This window comes from Centropristis striata, chromosome 6 (genome assembly GCF_030273125.1).
Source record: "Centropristis striata isolate RG_2023a ecotype Rhode Island chromosome 6, C.striata_1.0, whole genome shotgun sequence".
In the NCBI taxonomy this organism is placed as follows: Eukaryota; Metazoa; Chordata; class Actinopteri; order Perciformes; family Serranidae; genus Centropristis; species Centropristis striata.
In genome coordinates, this window is record NC_081522.1 from 15988319 (window position 1) to 16011823 (window position 23505).

General features: G+C 42.1%; 1 protein-coding gene across 1 annotated transcript in view; it reads right to left on the bottom strand.

Moving 5' to 3' along the window:
• wwox (WW domain containing oxidoreductase) overlaps positions 1 to 23505 on the bottom strand; it is a 143329-nt gene that overhangs the window by 73437 nt on the left and 46387 nt on the right. Inside the window, exons 7-8 of the mRNA XM_059334566.1 lie at positions 20902 to 21087; positions 15809 to 16073 (exon numbers count right to left, since the gene is read on the bottom strand). Coding sequence (XP_059190549.1) covers positions 15809 to 16073; positions 20902 to 21087 — 451 coding nt within the window. The remainder of the gene's footprint in view (positions 1 to 15808; positions 16074 to 20901; positions 21088 to 23505) is intronic.

Genomic DNA, 23505 nt, shown 5'->3' on the forward strand with positions numbered 1-23505 from the left:
ACCCCTCTCCTCCCTTCTTTCCTCTCCTCTCTCTTCTCCTCTCCTTTCCTCTCCTGTTGTCATCATCTCCTCGTCTTCCCCTCTCCTCTCCCCGTCAGACTGCGCAGCTATCGCCAGTTGGCATGGGCCCCAGCTCCCATACAGGACGTTTAATCTGCCTTTAATCTCTTTGCATTGTAATGGGAAATGGTTTTGTGTTTTACTATTTGATTGAAGCTGCGAGCCCGCCCCTCACCACCGTGGGACTCTGTGTTTAGGAGTGGGAGGTGTTTTCAATTTTGCCCTTGCCTCAAATTGTGTTTTATCAAAGAATTCATATCAGTAATATGATTTTACATATTAACCAGGCTGTTTGTAAGTGGCCTAATAGGAAACAGTGGAGAGAGGAAGATAGAGGCGGAGAGAAAAATAAAAATCCACTCACAAAATTAAAAAGAAAGAAATTACCCTGAATTAAATGTCCACATCTTTCACTGTAATATTCCAGAGAAAGCGTTGATAAAAACCTTGAATGTGGCTCATCTGTAATAAGAGTTCTCACCTGGAGCTGACACACAGGAGTTGTGAAAGTTTTCTCCCGTCACCATCATCATAAAGATCTTTACAATTGTACCTTTAATAAAGCCACACAGAGAGGGAGTGTGTCTAATCAATACTTCATATTGCAGGGATTATTGTTTGTTCAGACTCAACATAGATTCAAAACATCGAGGCTCGATAGTCATGTAAAGCTAGAATTGATTTGTTCATAAAAGCAGTGGAATTTTTGATGTTGGTGTCACATTTATGATTTTTTTTTTCTGGCATCACATTTTTTATTCATACGCGCATTGTCACTTTAACAAAGAACAGGCCTGCAGTTAACGCTGAGCGGCATTTACAGTCTCTGATGGTTAAAATCAACAAACGTACATATAAACATATGCACCAACACACATGGAAGTATGCACGCACACACACACACACACACACACACACACACACACACACACACACACACACACACACACACACAAACACACACACACACACAGCCTCCTCTCTCCTATTCTAATTAAAGGGACCTCTCTGCCCTGGGTGTGTGTGTGATATTGACACTTAGCTCCGTACAATAAACTTTATTGGCAAGCCCTGCTTGATTACAGCACTAAACTAGAATAACAAGGAATATGGGAGGAGGGGACGTGGATTATATACTAAACAGACATTAGCGGGCTCCATTCAAATATCTTGTGCATTTTAATAGCGCACCTTGAAAGGCCTCTGTCTCTGAAGAAAGCCTCTGTGTGAACACCAGCAGTGAGATGAAGCTGGAATATACAGTGCACAAATAAAAAATGACATGGATGAAATATAGTAAAGGCAGAAAAATAGAAAGAGAGGAGATATATATTGAAGGATGGAGGAAGGGAAAGAGGGATAGATTTCCCGTCATTAATGATCTATGGAAAATCCTCTGTCTATTTTCAGATATACTGTTAATGGCTGCTCGCTGCCATTAAAATCGTTGCCGTCCTGAACTCAGCTATTCACATATTGGCTGCTGCTTCATCTAATATTCATCTACTGGAGGTCAATGGCAGTGGTGGCATGCTTAATTTGTATACACAAATTAAAGGTGGAGAACAAGAGATTTAAATGAGCATTGTGTTGAGGTTCAACGCTAGAATTAAAGCATTTATAACACCCTCAGAACCTTCACGGAACCGGTCACTTTTGTTGCAAAATAATAAGTTAGTCTTTGAGTGTTGACTAAAAAAGACTTTATCCACCCTACAGATGGAGATGTGAGTTGTGTAGACTGTATGAAGTTTAAACACATGCAGAGAAGAAGAAAGAAAAAGAGAGTTTGTATCTCCTCAGCACTCCTAGTGAAAGAGGCAGCCTTTTAAAGAGGACAGACTCTGCAATTATTTCCTCAACAATGGTGTCTCAAACAATACCTGGAGGCAAAGACTCTGCAAAGCCCTCTTCATCCTGGACATTAAATTACCAGCCCAAGTGCTAAATCAATTAGGCTAAAGCAGCAGGTGAAGCAGAGGGTGCTGTGTAAACCTGATCTTACTCTCCTCGCACTTTTGGTGCTTTGTGTTAAAGCATAACGAGGAATCACAAGGAATTACAGCAAAAGACCCACTAAGCTCTGTGCCATTAGCAAACTGACTTCAGTGAGTTGTGCACCAAGCCTAACTAAATGACCCGAGGCCTCCTGCAGAGGTCACCAGCTATAAAATGTATGCAACTACTGTCAAAAAGTTTTAACAGAATGAAGAAAATAAAGATTAGAAAATATATGCTTGTTTGAATAAATGCTGAATATAAATTCCATACATTGAGAAAAGCCTGGGATAACAGAGTTGTGACTCAAGAGCAAATGAACAGCAGCTGTCTGTCCCGCAGCTTCTACCTTCACTGGTCGGCCCGTTCTGCTCAGTCAGTTGAACTACAATGACCCCTACTGGCCTAAAATGGTACTGAGGTTACTGCGCTCCTCAGACAAAGAGCTCGCACTTCATTGTGAACTTTGTGACTTTGCAACAGCTCTGGATCTTCAACATAAAAGACACAATCTGGGAGAGAACTGACAAAAGAAAGAAAAATTCTCTTTTCTTCCTTGTAATATCCTAAACCCTCAACACAGTTTCTTTCTGTTTGGAGTTTCTTCCTTCTTCTTTCAGTCACTTCAATCTTCAATCTCAAAATTCTTCTCCGCTCCCCCTCACATCCTTCTTTTTCCCCCCTCTCTCTCTCTCTCTCTCTCTCCCTCTCTCTCGAGGCCTTGGCACCCTTGGCAGGGCCTCTCCCGCTGGGTGTGTTGGCAGAGCTCTGTCTCTGATTCACCCACAGCGTGCCCTCTGGCTTAACAGGCTGGCACAAGGACATGGAGCAGAGTTGAGAGAGGAGGGCAGGGCAGGAAGCATGGAGCTGCAGACTGATAGAGCCATATATTACTGGGAGAAAAGATAGAACAGAATAGGTGAGCGGTGTGAGTTAAGTTATTTGAGGTTTTAGGCCTGTGGTTTCTGTGAGCACGGCAGAAAATGGCAGCACTCCGTCGGTTTGCACGTGTGTCTAGAGGAGAACATTAGAGCGAGACACACATGCGGCCTCACCTTGAAGAACCACTGACCCCACACACCTTTATTGCATCTCCAATTAGAGGAGAGGGAGGGAGGAAGGGAGAGATACAGAGAGGGGAGAGACGGAAAGAGAGAAAGAAAGAGGGGGAGAGATGTATTTCATAAATGTAGTTCCATAAAGAGCACTGACCCAAATGGCATTCAGTAATTCTTCCCTGTGCCAGAGGAGGTGGGATAATCAGAAACTTCATCAAGCTCACTCCTTCCTTCTCTCCTTCCCTGCGTCTGCAACACCTCCTACTGTCCCACCCTCTGCTGGAACCTCTTAAACAAAAATTGCGTGTAATAACTGCATAACGTATACAGTGCATCCGGAACACGCATCAAAGAACAGCCCTCTATCCCCACTTCATCGCTTCATTTTAATTAAACAAGTTTCCTCTACTCAGAGTCTCGCCATCTCCCATCTCTTTGATCTGTTCCCATCCGACTCACAGTAAAAGAAATAGTCCATCTCTACTTTGAGAAAGTTGTAAGTGTTTGATTCCAAGCCGCAGCGGTACAAGATTGATTTAACGTACACAAAAAGGCATCAGAGCACTTACAAAAAAAATTACTGAAAACATAAAAAGACAGTTCCTTTGTTGAGCACTACGTTATAACTACAACCCCTTATGGTCCATATGGGTCTACCGATAAAAGCAGAACAAATTTCTTTTTGAAACTGTTCAATAAAATCAAATCTGTCTTCACGACAATGTCGGCAATACATACCAAATCTGTCAGTGCTGTGTGAGATGGATATGGGAGGGCAGAAATCTGAAAGAAAATAATACAATTAAAGTGTGTCTCAAGCACCAAGTCTCCATTGATCCGTTCGCTCTCTTTTCCAATACACTATGGACTTCACATGGACTTATTCTTTCTTAAGCACAACTGGGACTGCTCCCTCCCCCGCGGGGTGCAACACTCACACAATGCTTCAAAAGAACATTTTGTTTATATGTTCAATACCAGAAACATCAATAAAATTATCCAATCATTAATTTCCTATTCAATACAAATTTAATGCAGAGCCACGGAGTAGCCAGCTCATATCCAATGAGGACATCTATCCCCAATCACTCAGCTCTGTGCCACACACACACACACTCACACACACATCAATGGGACTGTCCCTAAAACAGCCATTCCTCACAGACTGACTCAATACCGTGGAGAGGGGGTAAAGAAGGAAAAGAGCAAATAAGGAGGATGGGAGTGGTAGGAGAGGGGGACTTGTTATTTCTTAAGCACAACTGTCAAGGTGAGAGTCTTGACATTGGATGGTCAGGCAGCGCCAAAGACACACAATTTCTTCTTGTCCTCAGTGTTTACGTTCAGAAATACTGGTTTGGTCATACAGGAGAAAGGAACTAGGTGGTGGAGGAAGTATATTAGTAAGTAGCAGAACTGCTACTTTCTAATATAAAACTCCATTACAAACAGAAGTCCTGCACTCAAAAGCGCATTAAGTAAAACTATAAAACATATCAGTAAAATGTCCTTAAAGTATCAAAAGTCATTGTGCAGCCAGACAGACTGTAAGAGTTAGAATATTACAGATTATTGGATGATTATTGTTGATGCATGCAACGATGCATATAAAGCTGTGTTTTATGTTGTAGCAGGTTGAGGGAAAGCTACATTTAAAGGGAAACTGCACCAATTTTACACATCAAAGTATGTTCACAAGAAATACTGCATATTAGAAGCCTTAAGGGGCCACGAAAGGTGGCTCCCAGTGTGCTGAGCGAAGTCTAAAAATGTGGAAAAAGAGAAAAGTCTCAGAAAGCAGTGAGGTTAGCAGACCTGCAGAACAGCTCATTCCTCATCTCTGCTTGAGGGTCAAAGCTACATAAGTTACTACTAGCATAACACAGGAAACTCCAGTCACATTTCTTTGCAGGTAGGCTCACAGGTCAGTCTCTAAATGTTTCCCTCGCTCACCACTAAGCTACATTGTGGGTAATGTAGGTTCCTTAACTTGTAGGGCAGCTGGATTCTCACAATATCTCAAACCATGTGAGAAGTACAGGATCACAAGATCACACAAAAATCCATCTCGTCATGTTCAAGTTTGTGTCCAAACCTGTGATAAAGCTACTGGCAGCTACAGTTCAGGTGTGTGTGAAAGGTGACTGTTCATTTAAAACAACAATGGAGGCTACCAGCCAAGGTTAGTGTAGATGCTTGAATAGCATTAGTTATATCATAACAGGAGAGTATTTTGCCACTGAAGACTTTTCTCTATAGAAAGAAATGTTTTTGCTCTTCTCCTGACTGGCTTCAGCAAGTGTTTGATTTAACAACCGGCTCTGCTGGTATGTCATTGATATGATTGGTTGAAACTAGGCCATGATAGACAGTGATAGACAGATGGTTCATTCAATCACCTGACAAATACTTTTTGCAAGTTCTTTTACAAACAGTTCCCAAAAACAGCTTTTCGGATGGTTCTCAAACAAACCTTGCATCAGGTTAGTTGGTTCCCGGTAGCCGAGAAAGAAAAAAAAATGCTGCTTCATTTATTTTGATACTTTCTTTAAACCGCCAAATGTGAGTCTGACAATGTTTGTTCAATGCTAAATAGATAGAGTAGTCTTTCAATCACTTTCTACACTTGGGTAGTTTGATCTATAAAAAATCATCATATACTGATCACTTAAATGTAAAATCAACTGCAAAATAACAACAACTGTAGCTGTTAGATAAAAGTGGCGGAGTAAAAAATACAATAAAAAGTATCCAAGCCAAACTATAGAAAGACTCCAAGTCCTCAAAGTATCTTCATTCCATTACCACAGGGAACAGGTAGATGTACATGGAGGAACATGGTGGAATGGGGGCTGAGAAAGAAACTAAAACACTCAAAAACCTTTCATACATCATGATCTCACTTTGACTTTTGCAAGGAGCTCTTATGCTCTCCAATCAACACACTCATTCATGGCAAATCTCAAGATCAATGGCAGGTTCAACAGTTCCATGCTCAATGATATAATCTATAGCTCTCTGATGCATGTGATTAGGAAATGCGTGGAAATGCTATCAGTATTGAATATCATACAGGTAGTGAACCCAGCTGAACCCGCCCCTACCATAATCCCCGACATGATACACATCAGATAGAGCTGTGAGCTGCGTGTGTGTGTTTAACATGTTAGAGTTGGCCAGATGACATGTGAGCCAGGGTTCACAGGTCAAGTAGAGTCAAACCAGGTAGACGATTGGCTGATCAGGTCTGAGTGTAATGACTAATCAATGGTTGAATGCATTAGCCTAATCTAATGGGCCAGGTGGGAGAGGACAACGCCAGACGCATGGAACACATGATTGAGCACAACATGCAACAGCAATGCAATCAATAACACAGAGTGGTCTAACCCCTGGGGGGGTCCCCACGACTGGAACGACCTGCTCCACATGCATTTAGGAGGCACTCCGTATGTGTGTGTGAGTGTACAGTATGTGTAAATATGTATGCTTCGTTGCTTAGGGGAGGACAGAAAAGGAACCAAGCTGTTTTAGTCTGATTGATTGGATTATGAAATGAAATGAGGGAAATCAAAGCCTTTTGTTTTCTGTCCGGCACACGTCAGTGAGTTGCTACTGTGTGTTTCCAGAGTGATGCACTAAAGAAAGAGTGAAAGACAAAGTGGTATAAGTGGTGAGGTAATTACAGAAAAAATGCAAAACACAGGAATCATCAGTCTTTTTATCCAATGAGCGGAAGTACACTCTTCATATTTAGGTTTGTCCCGGGAGAAAAGGACACACTCCTCTGTGTGTTATATGACCTTCCACCATCACTCAGTGATGAGCATTATGTGAACCTGTTTGTGAGTTAAAAGCATTGCTGAGCTCCCAGGTACTAGTCTGTGCATTACTGAGGTCATTCACATCTCTGACCCCCATCAGATGAATGTGTTTTAATGCAATGTACGTAATGGAGAATAACACTGCGATAAAAGAAACACAAATCAGACACGGATAAACAGGACTAAGCTTGCAGAATTAGAGAAATACCGTTCACTTTTTTTGAAGTTGTTAAAAATTAACAATGACTATTAAAAGGTGGGAAAACATTGATCAAGTCACAAGGAGATCAACTGCCAGAGAGAGAGATGACAAGTTAGGGACAAGAGCCAGTCAGAGCAGAGGACAGGCCTGGGTCAATACTTGCAGCACATGCTGCTGACACTGCACTGCTCAAGACACACACACACAGACACACACACAGACACACACACACGCACACACACACACACACACACACACACACACACACACTTGCATATGTGAGAACCACATACACACACATTTTCACAAGTACACAAAAGATAGAGAGACATCAGACTAATCAGTCAGCCGATGTCAATATTTCAAGAGGAAGACGGAGAAAAGAGGAGAATACAAGTGTGTGTTTGTGCATAAGAGAAAGCCAAATATCCTCCACAATCAAGGAACTTATACAGACTGAATTAGGTCTTTGTGACACCCGTCCTCCTTTTTTATCTTCTCTTTATCTAAAGGAAAAATGTACTGACTATTATTTCAGCTTCTGACATTTCTTGTGGGACAGCCATTGTCAATTAGACGTGAAAACCAAAGGGTCACCAGGGTCTTTAAGGGAAAACCAGGGTCACCCAAATTAAACAAATCTTTATTTAATTTCTGTCTGTGATACTAACGCCCAGAATCTTTGAGTTTAGGACTGTTGGCTTGACATACATGACATCACATGTAATATAATGTAACAAAACAATATATAGTCTTTTATTTTACACATTTAAACTTTTTATTTTATAGATCAAACCATAACGAAGTACAGAACTGGAAGACCAATAAATAATGAAAATAATAATAATAATTAGCAGAAGTCCTAAACTCATTGCCTCACTATGCATGCACTGTATATGCACACATGGAAAATCTGGTGTCTATTGTTATTATTTATTTATTTTATCTGAATGTGTAACTATTTTAGTTTCTTTCTGTTTTTTTTCTATGAGCGTGTGTGTGTGTGCGTGCGTGCGTGCGTGCGTGTGTGTGTGTGTGTGTGTATATGTGTGTGTGTACGTGAGAGAGAAATCGAGGTCTGTGATAGGGGCCTCTCCATCTTTGAAATGAATTAGCGTGTGGTGCCTTATTGAGTGAGGTGCAGTGTTTAAGTGAAACTGATGAGAGATGTGTGAGCAGCGAGGACTGGGCTATAAGTATGTGGCTGGGGTCACAGGTTAATCCCTATTGATTTACTCCACCGTCTGCATATAGCCACACAGGAAGACAAGGAAGGAGAGGCCTGCTTTAGCAGCTATCGCAGAGCACAAACGCAGGATAAAAATCGCCCCTCGCACACTCTCAGTTACCTGATGCTAAGTAGGGTAAGGACAAGAAAATTAAATATAATTTAATCTAAATAGGTAGTTAAACACCCTCTACTTAGAAAGATTGCAGACCATGACCTCCTCAAGATCAATGGCAGATATGATCATTGGCTTCATGTGATCGTATTATAAGGAGCTCTTATTTGAGAAATTATAAAGAGGTGCATGTTTATCAGTGTTTAACATAAACATATCTGTCAGTATTGTGACAGATTTAAATGCCACATTCAACCCGAACTGCGACAACCCAACACATCAGCCCAGAGTGAGTTAGATGAGAAACCCAAACAATACCCAGACCCAGCTGTATTTATAAACAAGCTCTTCACAATCTCACCCCAGAGAAGGAAAGGTGAAATATTACATTAATATGAACAACTATTAATAATAACCCCCACCCTCTCTTACCCCATCACTCCTTCTCTCTCCCTCTCTCCCTCTCCTCCTCTCTCTCTCTCTCTCTCTAATCCTATCATGCGGGCAATAAGTGTATGCACCATGAGCACATTTAATTTCTGCGGTTGGTTTTCAGCGAGCCCAGAGGTGAGCCTTAATAAGGATCAATGGCACTTTATCTGGGACAGCACCCACTTCACAGCATGCAAATTACACAGCAACCCTTAAAAAAAGAAATGGATTTAATTAAAAAATGTAGAACCACGGGCTCTGGAAATTCAATTAAAGGATTTATGCAAAGGTTGGCTAGCTTTTTGTGTTGCAGTTCCTGCTTATATAATGAGCTTTTCATATTAAAAATCAATAGGTAATCTGGGCTAGGGGATCGGCTGCTTATGTACATTTTTGAAATCAATTTGAAAAATAGTCCATCAGCTCCATGTCACAACAAAGAGGGGAGGGAGTGGTGTGTGTGTGTTTGTGTGTGTTGAGTTGAAGGGGGCAGGAGAGCAGTAGGAGTGAACGGGTGAGGAAGGAGTGATAGGTTACATCTTTCTCCTCTCGGGGGCCACAGGAGAAACGCTCTGAAGCTCTGAAGGTAAAAGAGATGGAGGGTGAAGGAGGCAATGTGGAAGAGTAGAGGGTAAGTGAGTGAGGATGTCTCTCTGGCCAGGTCACTTTCTGGCTCTTTGGCCTGTTCTGATCCCCTATTAGAGAGAGAGTCCCTTGGCAATCAGGGTCTAGCTGGATCTGACCTGTGGCTCTGGGGTAATTTAGCCCAGCCCCAGCTCAGACTCAGCCCAGACTCAGACAACCCGGGCTGGGGAGACGTCCTAATGGCCTCCCTGAGGTGTCTGGAGCTGGAGGAGCACGGAGGATGTGGTTGACGCTTTGAGTAATGTTTCTTCACAAACAAAACTGTCAAAGTCTGTCACAGAAAGACAACTTATGAACACATATAACTAATATGCAGTGTGCAAAAAAAATTGCATTTAAAAAAGCATTAAGCAACTACACAAAATGACATTTGTAGAAGTTTGATTGTTAAAAAATGACTTTCTTCTTCAACTTCTTCTGCTTTCAACGTGGATATTGTTCATATCTCCTTCACACTCATGCTGTGTAACTGTACGCTGGCAGGAGGGGTGAATGACTGACTGCATACAGTAGCAGACTGTCAGCATTTGATTGGTTCTTTATTGATCCAGACACGCTCTCCATCACATCAACTCATCCACAATAAACCATTTACACAGTTTCCCTGTGCAATGGACCACATAACCAGGCCTCAGGCCATCTCTGTTCACCCACTGTGTGTGTGTGTGTGTGTGTGTGTGTGTGTGTGTGTGTGTGTGTGTGTGTGTGTGTGTGTGTGTGTGTGTGTGTGTGTTTTCTTTAATGAAATGGTATCTCCATGGACAATAATCCCAGTAACAGGATTGGGCAGGAACACACATGTCAATACAGCCAAATGGGATTGTATGCTTTTATCCATCCCCACACCATCACTACTTTCTTTCTCTATGTGTGTCTCTCTCCCTCCATGTATCCCTTGCTCTCCAACAAGGTGCAGCAGCACAGCAGGGAATGTCCAGCTTGAATATCACGTTCATTACATGTAGTTCCTCAAATATGATCTGGCCTCTAAAAGGAAGTCAGTGCATCATCAGAGAGGTCCTCTCCAAGCGAACCTCATACCAATTGGCATAATGTGTAATATTCTGTCTACACCACTGAGGAGAAACCTTCACAGTGTCTCCAGTCAGGCTGGAGCTGACCCCCCCACCCCCCCTCTGTGTAGCTCCTAATCATCCAAGAGGACTCTATTACAAGGGCCTGGCAGCTCATCTAACCCCACAGAGGAGAAGGGGGGCTGGCGGGGAGATTGGGACCTCTGCTCCTCTTTCTTTCCACATGGTTGAGCACCACACACAACACCGGAGCACACACACACACACACACACACACACAGACACATACACACAGGTTGCCTGGGTGTGCAGCAGAGCCACTGCGTCTGTGTGCTGCACCAGACAGCAGATAGAGCACCTGACCTTACGTCTGTCTGCAGGAGAGAAACTGATAAAGAACACTGATGTAAAAGTGTCTGCTGTGTTCACATCCAGCACCAACCTCACTGTACGTCTGTTATATGGTAATGCCGATGTCTTCGTCTCAGGATCTGTCTCTGGGGTTAACCTCAGAGCTTACAGTAGGCAAGGCTCAGCAGAGGAGGCACCGGCGGTCCCCCTACTCCTGACTGAACAACCGTTTCTCTAATACAGTCCTGACTGCTGGTGCCTGGTCAAAAGTTCAGCCTGTGCATATGTAAAAAGGTGGCCTGGTGCCCGAGGCAGGATCCTGGGTAAAATAATCATGCTAAAACGCTAAGAAGCATGGGACTAGGCGAGAGCGCTGATGAAACCGGCCCCTGGGGGAAGTGAGGTGTCTGATTGGACCAGCGGAGCCTCTTAGGCCCACAACACCTCCCTCTCCTCTTTCTATCCATTATAGTAGATGATGAGGTACCGGAGCCACTGCCCACACTGATCGCCATTCAACCCAGCGCTGTCTGCGCCTATAGTTAAGGTATAGATTAGATGTGTATAGGCTGAGCACAGCTGTTCAGAGCCTGAGGGTGCGCTGATCTTGAGGGACCAATCAGTCAGTCAACAAAATGTCACAGGGTCAGCGTTACAGCGTGACAAAACGGCGACAACTTCACAAAGGTTACAGCCCAACTAATAACTGCAACACTCACTGAAATTCATTCTGTGCTCGTTAAATGTGTGACTTTTGATTCAAAGTGTACTGTCTAATAACTTTTACAGCATGTAGTCAGGGGCCCGAAATATTATCCTGAAATACTATCAAATAAATCAACCAAAATCTGTCAATCAAATTTTGAGCATTAAACAGAACTGCGATAACCGCTGCCTCTCTCGCCTCTCCCTTCGTCTCACTCTCTTACACACACGCATATCCATGCACACACACATGCAGTACACACCACTGCAGGCCAGATCATTCAGCGCTGATAATCACACCAAAGGACACAGGGAAAACTCCCACTCTAAACACGCTGAATTAAAGAAACAGGAGTTACAGGCCTGGTCGCACAATCTCTGATAAGTAGATCAAGGCGCGGGGAGGGGAACATGATGTTAGTGAGAGATAGTTTGGCTGATTAAAATGTCATGGCTCTTTATAGATGCCTTTCTCAACTCAGCAAAATGAAATCAGCTCTGTACATCAATAGCAGAGTGGGCTGTGCTCCCTGCTAATAGAGAAGTTTCTTTCCCTTAAGTAGAATCCACAACACAAAGGATGCAAAATTGAGGAAGTCAAAATATATTTTGGTAACACGCGAGCAAAAAGATAAAAGTGAAGGGTAAAGAGAAAAGTGAAGAGCTGATAAAATATGAGAGCATGAAGCACAATTAATGAGGGAGAAAAAGCATGGACATGATTGGTTGACCGAGTGTGGAGCTTATGGCCTGACATGACATTTCCCCGCCTTTACTACAACAATCAAATTAAAGATTTAGGACCACATGTAGCTCCAGGTGTTTCAGTAGTCTCCATATTGTGAATGCATGTGTGTGTGCTTGTCCGTGTGTGTGTGTGTGTGTGTGTGTGTGTGTGTCTCTTTGTGTACGGCAACTGTATATCACTCCACCTGTGCTCCTATAAATCAAACCTGTGTTTTAAATGAGAGGCTGGTTATTTGCGCAAGAACACACACGGGGGCTTTGTGATTGTTTTTTGGAGTCGACATTCTGCTTATGTTTGCATCCCAGAACAATCTCCATGGATCCCGCAAGCGTACGCAAGCAATTAAAGCGATAGCATCTTCATATCCCTGCAACCAATAACTGAAATAATATCACTGTTTTATTAAGCCCTTAATGTGGGGGCAGAAGGAGTGAGGAGTGGGATTTTAAAGAGGATACACTTTCAGGGGCCTTATCAACCCCAGATTTAAATAAGAGCAAATACTCAGCTTAAGGGTGCGCCTCTGTATCTGTGTGTGTCTGTGTGTCTGTGTGTGGCCTTTATCAGACACGAGTTTTAGCTAATGGCTGTGTCAGCACACCAGAATTTAATTACCAGCTCTACCTTTGTCCTTTAATATTTACTAACATCTACACTACGTTTAATTAACCACGTGTAGGAAAAGCCATAGCCCCATTCTGGAGGAGAAGCGGCGCTGCTAATTGCATCTGTGCGTTCACTTCCAAAACGTTACACACCCATCTCGAAGACACACACAGAAAACACAGAAGTGTCATCCATTCCACTCCCAAATCATCTGATTAAAAAGCATGTATAACAAATTCTGGTCCAGCTAAAATTGACACAGACAAGGTATAAAGATTGAAACAAGACAGCGAGTGGCGAAAAGGACCTAAGAAAAATGGAACAGAAGGTAAAGAATGGGCAGAAAAAAACAGTGTTTTGTGACAGAAATAGTCAAATTGAGGAAATGTTCAGCTTGGCATTTTGCGAAAAGGTGCTGAGGAGCAGTTCCTCTCATCTCTCATCCTCTGTCAGAAGGAGGAGAGACAAATGACGGCCTGAGGCCTTGTGTCTGTCAGACATGATGGATCAGAATAACGCTTCACTAAAACTCCAACACGCTGCCTTTCAACACATCACATTTTCCCTTCAGTGCAAACACTAAATTGATAAAGTATGAAGAGTAGCTAATGGAAAGATGTAACAGTCAAACTAAAGCATATATTAGGAGACCATGGAGCCTAAAGGGTAGAGAGCTGCTATCAGCTGAAAAGTCTCACAGAGCAGAGGACACAATATAGACAAAGATAAATCATGGTGTTGATTTTTATCGTTCATATCCAACGTGTGTGAGGATGTTAACCTCAGGCCCCTAACATCACCTCATGAGCACACATGTGCTATGAACACTTTAATGCAGTACCTTATTATACACCCACACAAGATGCATCGTCACACACAGAAGTTGCCAGTCTGAGCTGTACTATAGATGTTATTGCCTTGAGAGGAAACTTAAACATTATGATTCATATATTGTTATGTAATTGGATGCCACTGACAGCAATAGTTACAATATCAGCTGACTTCAAAGCTATTAAGCTTTAAAGTTTCAAGTATTTAGGAACCTTTATAGAAATATAGTGGAGTCAAAAGTTCAATATTTGTCTTTCAAAAGTCGTAAAAGTCAAAAATTCCAAAGAAATCAATGCTCAAAGCACAGATACTCAGAAAATGTACTTAAAAACAGTAATATTAACTGTTATACCACTGCTGGCTACAGCTCCCTCTCAAACATTTCATGCCCAAGCAGTGTGACTTTTGGAATGCATGCTTTTGTTCCCGTAAATAGCCTGGTCCCAAATAGCCAGCTGTTATCAAATGACGCATATACTCTAGCTAGGGCACCAAGCATGGTCATGGCAGGTTTGTTGCTCAGGACCCAAGGAAGCTCAGTGTCAAGTGTGAAGATGTTTGAATGAGCGGTTCTTAAGAGAGCTGCAGTCAGAATACTGGAGGACAAGCATTCAGCCTGTTCTCAACAGGCACATTTGTAACAAAAGTCTTTGAATGAAAAATGCTTAATTAACTTCAATTGTGCATTCATGGGTGAAAATTCTGTGACAATTGAGGTAAAATTTGCAGTTTGTAACTTGCACAGAGGTCCAATAATAAAACACTACTCAGAGTCCCAGTCACCCCTTCCAGAGGTTTCTCCATCATCACCATGGTGAGCATTAAAGTACATAGAAATGGCCACAAGCAGAGGCTATGAGAAAGTTGGATACTCAAAAATTCCATTCAATGCATAAACATAAAAATAGTGAGGCCTCCTAACTCTGCAAAACACAGAAAAATAGACGTCCCCAAACCAGTGCTGCTCTGCTTCGTGAGTATCACCACACTTGACCAGCTCCTGACTCCCTTCGTGACCCCTTACAGTGTCTAAAGGGAGACCCTACCAGGAGCTGCTAACCCAATAACACATCACCCAGGGTCACAGGGGCCCGCTAACTCCTACATCACGAGAATGTGAAACCTCTGAGGGGACCTCTGGTTTTATTGTTGAAAATTAAACTTGTAAACAGATTTTTTTTTAAACACAGGTGCCTCTGGCACAGCACCTGGCCTCCTCTCTTTGTATCTCTCAGAAACAGCCTGTGAGGACATAATGTCTTTACTGTAGCTCAGCTCTCAGACAGGTCTCTAAAAATAAAGTTGAGACAGCCTGCTAATATGACACAGAACTTAAGATAATGCATCTGAAAATACCTGGTAATAGGTTCTCCTGATGGGAATGGCGTAGATGGTAAAAACATATTTGACAGAGAGGTTATTATCTTAGTACTATAGATTACATGACTTCATAGGAGTACAGACTTGAGTTTGTGCAGTGCATTTACTGTAACCTAATAGTGGCGGTACACAGGATCTGGAATATCGCCTACCCTTGTGAGAGGATAGGGGAACCGCCTCTCGGAGTTAAATAAACAGTGACAGGAGGAAGAGGAAAACAAACCACAGACTATCTCTCTATCAGTGAAACCCAGACTCTCTCCCTGAGCCCTCAGCACTCAGCAGATCAACCCCTCTCCATCCTTTTCCTCTCCTCTCTCCCAGGAACGTGCCAAGACAAATATATAGGCTGAGTCAGGGACACGTCAGAGTCAGAACAAGAAGATAGGAATATAGTGTGGTGAATTCACCGGCTTTCTTTCCATGTGGAAAAGTATATCAAGCTACAGAGCAACTCTGGCGAAATTAAACGTTATCGAATGTTGACCAATCCATTCGGGTGGTTACCAACATCTGTTAGTAATCAGCAATGTCGTGCAGTTTGTGCACTCACAAAGTTACATAACATGTCAAACTGGCTTTGTCCCTTACCATACTCTTGCTGAACGGCCTGCCCAGAGTGAAGAGAAAGGTCATCAGCCACCAGCTCCGGTGAATGGAGGTGTACATCATGTTCCCAGGATGCAATGCGTTGGAGGTGACACCGTGAGGAGAGAGCCGGCGGTGGAGTTCGTTACTGAAGAGGATGTTACAGAGTTTGGCGCGATTGTAAGCCAGCATGGACCAGTACTCCTTCTTTGCGGGGGACAGCAGGGCCAAGTCCACCTTGCCACAGGAGTCAAACAGGTCTGTGAACCTGCAACATAGTTCAGAACAGGAGTAGTTAGAGTGTGTGAGTGTGAGTGTCAGCTCTCTCCTGGCAGATGTGTGGTGCTGGCTGCATACAAATCAAAGACGTGACATGATGTTCTTTAATTGCCTGCGACAGAGCTGTTAAACTCCAGATGTTTGACAAGGCCCCTTAAACATTACACTACTCGTTGTGTTATTATGCAGTCACGCAATAACATCACAATACACGGGCACGAAAACTACACTCCCTGTGTGTCGTCGTGTGTGTTTGTGTATGTGTGGGAGAAGGAGACATAGTCTCCAAACTGGTGGAACACATTCTACATATTAATCCAGTCATTAGAAAACAACCAATCAAAATGTCACCTGGTTTCCTTGTTGTGATTTTACAAGCTGGCTGCCTCTTGTTTACTGTCGCCTTCCGCAACATCCTTGCTTGGCTAAATTACAACATCTGCAGGCTTTTCATTTCATGTGCTGCAACTTCATAACTACTTTAGCAAGTAGAGGTTGATAAATCAAATGCTTGAGCACCAAATGCAGTTTTTCCCCCAAAATGTGTTCACGTTATACTGAAGTTGTTCCTGGTTACAACTGAATGTGGTTTTACAGAGATACTGCAATCTGTGAATTACTGCCAGGTGATTCAAACAAACTTTATTATAAACTAGAAACCATCTTTTTATGGGGTCCCACAAGCCACAACACCCAACCGGTGTGTAAGGTACAATGGAACATTTAACATGAGAGAAGTGAGTTGGTGACACAGATTAACCACAATTATACAATAAGCCCAACTGCCTTGCAAGGTCAACATATAACCTTGTATGTATGTGTTTTGCTAAAATATTCTCTGATTTACATCTGTATGTTGCTTACTTTCTGACCAATAAAAATAAAATAATGTACTGTACAGTGCCAAGTGGACTTGGCTCATGTTTGCATGCACGTTTTTGTTACATCTTTGAAACCACATTTTGCCAAGACACACGCACTCACACACACACCAAATGTCTTAAAGTGATTCATACTGTCATACACTGATCTGCGACTTAAAGGGACAGTTCCCCACAAAATCAAAAATACATGTATTTCCTCTTACCTGTATTGGTGTTTATCAATCTACACTGTTATGGTACGAGTTGTCGAGATATCTGCACCAGAGATGTCTGCCTTGTCTTGAATATAATAAGACTATATTGCGCTTCACTTTATACTTAAAAATACATTTGAAAAACTCATCGTCAATGTCTAGCTATGAGCAGTTTTATGAGGTAATAATACAATAAATAATAGTTCCTACATGAAACTGCTCACAACAAGGTCTGTGGATCATCTTCAGTAACCAGTCATGATTTCTGAAAAGAAACATTGCTGTTTGGTTTTTCCACACATATTGTTTTGGCATTTGGCAGCACAACAAGCCAAGTATCAACTCCTTCAATTATATTCAAGAGAAGACAGAGTTCTCTAGGGATGAGGAATGTATTTGTATATATATATGTGTGATTTGGGGGTGATCTGTCCCTTTAAAACGAATGTTTTAAAGCCAGGGGCATAAAAGTAGAAGGGCACATGTTCCCTTCCCAACTTCCTGGTCCCCTTTTTCCTGCACCTCTGCTCAGGCCACACCCATCCTTGACATTGGCCTTCATTCTGATTTCAACTTTACACCATGAAACTTTCATGACTGCGTCTTGCACGGTTATAAAGCTGTTGTGGTTTTAGAATCTGTCCACAGACTGACATATAAACACCTGGTAAACTACTCAAAACCACTTTGTGGTAGTGCCCGCCACAGTAGGTGTCTTACAAGGTGAAAACAACACCAGCCGAGACAGCGTGAGGTACTGTTTTCACCCCTTGAGTATTGAGATTTTAGTCAACTTAAATATCTTGTCTGTACATAAAAGTACAGAGGGAGAGCTGCAGCTTAGATCTCTCAGAGGTAATTTCATTAAGGATATTATCTCCTCTTGTTTGACCAGATCTGATGCAGTACTGGGGCAAAGTAAACCTGTATTGGGCCAATTCCACAGTAAGCCCCTGTGGTGGAAACTGATAAAGTGTCCAGCCATTACCCATGTGTCCATCTCTCCCACCCCTGTTCCTCATAGGTCAGTGCTTTACCAGCGGACAAGGGGCTTAGGGAATACAATATGCTGCCAGGTCAGAGGTCACACACTGCTTGTGAGGGGAGGCTAAGTGAATAAACGGGAAATCAGCAGAAACTGAAAATAACACAAACAAAAAAGGGAGCGACCTCAAAAGATGTAATATAGGTCTGGAATGAGGTGGACAGAATGGAAGATGTAATATGAGATATTGTCTATTTTCGCTCCTTCTTCCCCTCCCTCTAGTCTGCGTCAGTGTGTAACTGACTCTCTCTGGTCCTGCCTAAGCCCTCTTTGAAGGGGTTAAAGCCACCGCTGCTTGTAGAGGAGAGAAGGAAAGGTGAGTATATGTGTTGGGGAGGCAGAGAAGGAGAGAAGGAGCTGCAGGGCAAAGAGTGAAGAGAATACCTGACCGTTCTTGGCCTTGCAATATGTATAAATTCGACACATTTTGCCTGTTCCAAAAGCAGCCTGACCAAAACTTAGCGACCTCACTGTGTCGGCAAGTCTTGCATCAATCAAATGCTGTCAATACTCACTCCATGACATCTTTTGTTTCAATAAGCTTTTCCTACTCTCTCTTCCTCTCACTTTTCCTACAGCATGTAATAGCAGAGTGACCCCAAGTGAATCTGAGTGTCAAACCATCCCGTCCGCTGCTCCTGTCCTCTCATGCATGGCAGTCTGTATAACATAACTCATATGAGAGCCCCAGTAATAGTGCTGCTGTTTGATCTGCTAGAATAACTCTGCGTATGTTCTCCTTGTCTCAGGTCACTCTGCCGAGCTCCAATCAATCACTCTGCTTGGCCGTCTGACTGACTGAAGACTGGATCAATGTCGCACACACACATACACATACATACACACACTCACTGACTCTGAAACACATGGCTCAGGGCTTGGGCTCACAGATCACTGCTAGACAGCATGACTGTCTGCTGTATGACAGGAGAAACAGCAGCCTATGGAGTGAAGTTAACCAAAAGGATAGACTTGAAAAACAATAGACAGCAAAAAGAGGGAAAAGGAGGGAGAAAGGGGCTGAGTCAGGGGGTCAGACAGAAAGGAGCAGATACTTGATCAAAGTTAATTTTAGCTGATAAGTCCATCCATCATGTTGATGATACGTTTAATTCATAGTGACAGCGTGTGGAGGGAAATGAGTTTTCAGTGAGTGAGGCTGTCATGTTTGACAATATGCATTAAGTCTGAGTTATCAGTTTGTAGTGAAAACTGGCCAATGTAGCGGCTATAACTGCATGAGTGGAGTTGGAAGAGTTGTTAACTTAAATATGGCTTAACTGTGAATGTTGGGAATACAGAGAAAACAGCAGTGTGGTGCTCATGTTGAACAACATTCCCGAACCTAATCCTTCAGCCGGGGGGGTGGATTTTTACTACAGTAACCTGTTACCTGTAAGTACTAACGCGCAGACTCAGTAACTTCTTATAAATCACTTTTTAAAACCTACTTTTATAGACTTGTTTTTATGTAATGCTTTCTATCTTACCACTCCTTTTACCTTTTATTTTCTGAGAATGTCTTGTGATTGTTGCTACTCTGTCTCTTATCGTTTTTCTTTTAACGTAAGAATTGTTTTTAGCCTTATGGCATCATTCTCTGTTTAATTGACTGCTCTCTTTCGAAGCACTGTAAACTGCTGTTTTTCCATATAAATAAAGTTATTATTATTATTATTATTATTATTATGATTGTTATTACTATTATTTTTATTATTATTATATGTAAGTATATTTTCTCGAAAACTGTGGTAACTCAAACTGTGTTGATGGACCCGACTTGTCAACTGGAGAGTTGACTAGATTTCAGAATTTCAAAGTAAAATCGGTAATATTTAGGCTGGTGTGCAGTTAAATAAACTCTAGTCAAGTGTTCTGTTTTTTTATTGTTTGTTTGTTTGTTTGTCTTTGGATGGTTTTTGGATCCATTTTTATCCCCTGTGTCCTTGTAATTAGTTAGCTGCATATTTCTTCCTTTTCTTGTCTTCATTTGTTCTGTAATCACTGTAGTACACGAAAAAGTATGGACCAGAAAATGAGAATTATATGTTTCCTTATAAGGTACCCTGTGGAGATTTTTACATCTAAAAGCGCTATGGAGCTGTGTTTTTTTTAAAAATATGTTTAAATGTTTAATGTTTGTCTCATACATGAGGATGTAGATGACACATTACAAAGTCCTACCAATGGTTTTGACAGTATTCCACTGATCTACAACCAGCAGTAACGCACCAGGATACGCAGCGTTGCACCAACAGAGGCACAGAAGAAGACTGCAAGCAAGCAATAAATATGAATATGGATGTCAAGAATGCAGGATTCAAAATCACCCACATGCTCACCTGAGAAAAATCTCCTGCACTAATGTTTTATGAGCAACGAAATGCATTCAAAATGTTTGTTGGATCTCAAGGATACAGACAGTGAGTTTTACGAGCAAAACTGAATGTGAACATAAATTTTATTTGTTTACAAGAAATCTCTTCAGGGCACCTTTAAGTTTACCAAATGTACAGATGTACAGTGTTGCTTTGAAAGTCTTTATTAAGAATTAATTAGGATGATAAGCATTCTCTCACGAAAATGCAAAGGTATGGCTTATTATTTATCAGTTTTAAATCCCATAAGCCTCATTTTAATGGTCTTCTCTTAGATGTCCTAATGCTTTTTACCTGCCTAGTTAAATGTCTTTACCTGTGGCTCTCAGAAGACACCACCACAACACGGGCGGGGGCCGAGCGACGCAGCACGTCCTGTAGACACTGGACAAGCAGGAAGTGGCCAAGGTGGCAGATCTGGAATGTGGACTCGAGGCCGTCCTCCGTGAAGCTCCAGGGCTGAGCGAACACTGCTGCATTACACACCAGAATGTGAATGGGCCTATAGGGGGAGAGAGGAAGGCAGAAAATAAAACATGTTTGATTGTTTATTGATTATAAGTGAAAACAAAGTAGACTCAGCTGCATAAAAATGGGATTTTTACCATATAAGGCTGAAGAAGAGGAAAGAAGAGACCGGGAGAAGAAATAAAAAAAGAAGATGGAATAGTGAGACGCGAAGGCAGAGAAAGGAAACAGGGTGTCTTATTCCACAGTGTGGTAGACTTTAGAGGTCTACAGAGACAGAGCATCAGTAATGCTGATATGATACAGAGGTTTCCAGTGCAACCCCCCATGGCTCGACAGGTACTGTAGATACTGAATACAGCTGGCTGGAATCCAAGAGCAACAACACATTGAAAAGCAATCTCAAACCGTTTCAACACACAAGGGTGGTGGAAGTAATGGGTGTTGATACAGGCTCTGTGTAACTACTCTGAGTAACCAAACCCACCAACACATCGACTCAGAAAGGCTGCACTGAAGAGAGCACATCAAAGGAAATACACACACAAGTCATGATATATAAAAAAACAACCGGCTTAATTCAGGGACCAATAAAAGGAGCATGGGCTTTAACAGACATGCAACTCATTTCCATTCTTGCAGCTGCAGTGTGGGCGAGCAAGTAACACTCCCCACTCGCGTGCCAGTGAATGGAGATTGCTGGATTGGTCAGGGCAGCGAGAGATCCTTGTCGGTGACAGCGTCGCTCCAGCGAGCTCGAAACCACAGTAACACAGCCGAACAATCCAAACACACCCCACCAATTTTTAATTTCTTCCATTAGAATTAATTATGAGGCCGAAGGCAATTTGTGTACCCTGTGTTTAAGACTGCCTACTGGATTAATTAAAAACTGGATGCTGGAAAATTAATGTGTGAATTGTTATGCCTTGCTATAATGAGCCATCCCATGCTATTACATAGGAGTGTACTGTACGATCACCTTCAGGCCTCCGAACACACAAGGTTCATTAAAGAGCACAAACCTAGTCACAAGTCAACTTAAAGAATGCAGACCTCAGCACATTGTGCACAGAGCACACACTAGCAGCAAGATATTCAAATTTTCACCCAAAATACAAAAAAGGTAATGCCTTGGTAGGAAAAAATGATAATAATTAGTTACCTTTGTGGCCTGCACTTACAGCTGATAAAAACAAGATAGAAGAGTAAAACACCTCATATACTGTGATTTCAAGTTCTGCTCTGAAACAAAAAAGAAAAACACATTGGTTGTTTTTGGCCCAGTGTTCCCCTATCTAATAGAGCGTGAAGTACAGCAACATTGTGCTATACAAGGAAAAACTCCTGGGTCTGTTACCAATGTGCTGGCTCCAAGCTGCACAATAACACCACAGGCATGAACTCTTGACCTAACTTTTCAACCTTTCACTGTAGCTGTTGATTTAAACTGATCATTATGTGGGTTACACCTCTTTAATTTAGGTTTGTGTCCTCTTTTGTGACCTTGCGCTATAAAAAAACTCAGCATGTCACTCAAAGTGTATCATAAATTTGTGATCAAAAACTCCAATAACCAACTTTTCTCTGGCCAGTAGAGCGATTTCCCCCACGCAGCTCAGATGGGCCTCTGGTGAGTCTGCTTGTAATGTAAAAGGCCTGTTAATTCAACTGCCCACCAGTTAGTCCCTCTCTCATAAGCGCAGGTCTAATGAATGTCTTTAATAGGCCTATTGCCGCGTACTACAGTCCCTCTTTCCACATTAAGACCTCACACAACACGGTGTGCACTGTGCAATCTCAGCGCTGGTCAAACGAGGGTGTTAACTACCAAACAGGGAGACATCAGTTTATATATTTACTTTAAATAACCCCCCTGGGTATGACCCCTGACCTCTATGATAATGTGGGCCAGCAGGAAGAGATTGCCTGTGTGAGCTGGGCTCAAACTACTGGTCATTAACACTGCACTTTATTGGCAACAGGAAAACTGGCACTGGCAACAAACATATGGGCATGTGTACACCACTCATCCTTATCTCCAATCACCATTCTAAAAAAAGTGGGACGTTGTCTAAAATTTGAATGAAACAGAATGCGAAAATGTGCTAATTCTTTTTGACACATTCAATTGAAAACTGTTCAAAGAGAATATATTTTACCTGTTAAAACCCACCTGCCCAGAAGGTAAGGGTACGTTTAGACCAATAAAATGTAGTTTGTTTTAATTAGTATGAGTTGTGTTTTATCCAAATGCTAAAGAAGCGAAACTGCAGAAACTGGAAGATGATACCTTTCAAATTAAGCCTCAAACATTTTGACATTACAGTTCTTCTCTTATTAGTCAGCTAATTTTTTTTTTGTCTAATCCTAACCCTTTCCATACCCCTAAACCTACCTGGGCAGGTCTGTTTTAAGAGCTTAATGCTCAAACTGATAAAATTGTGTCTTG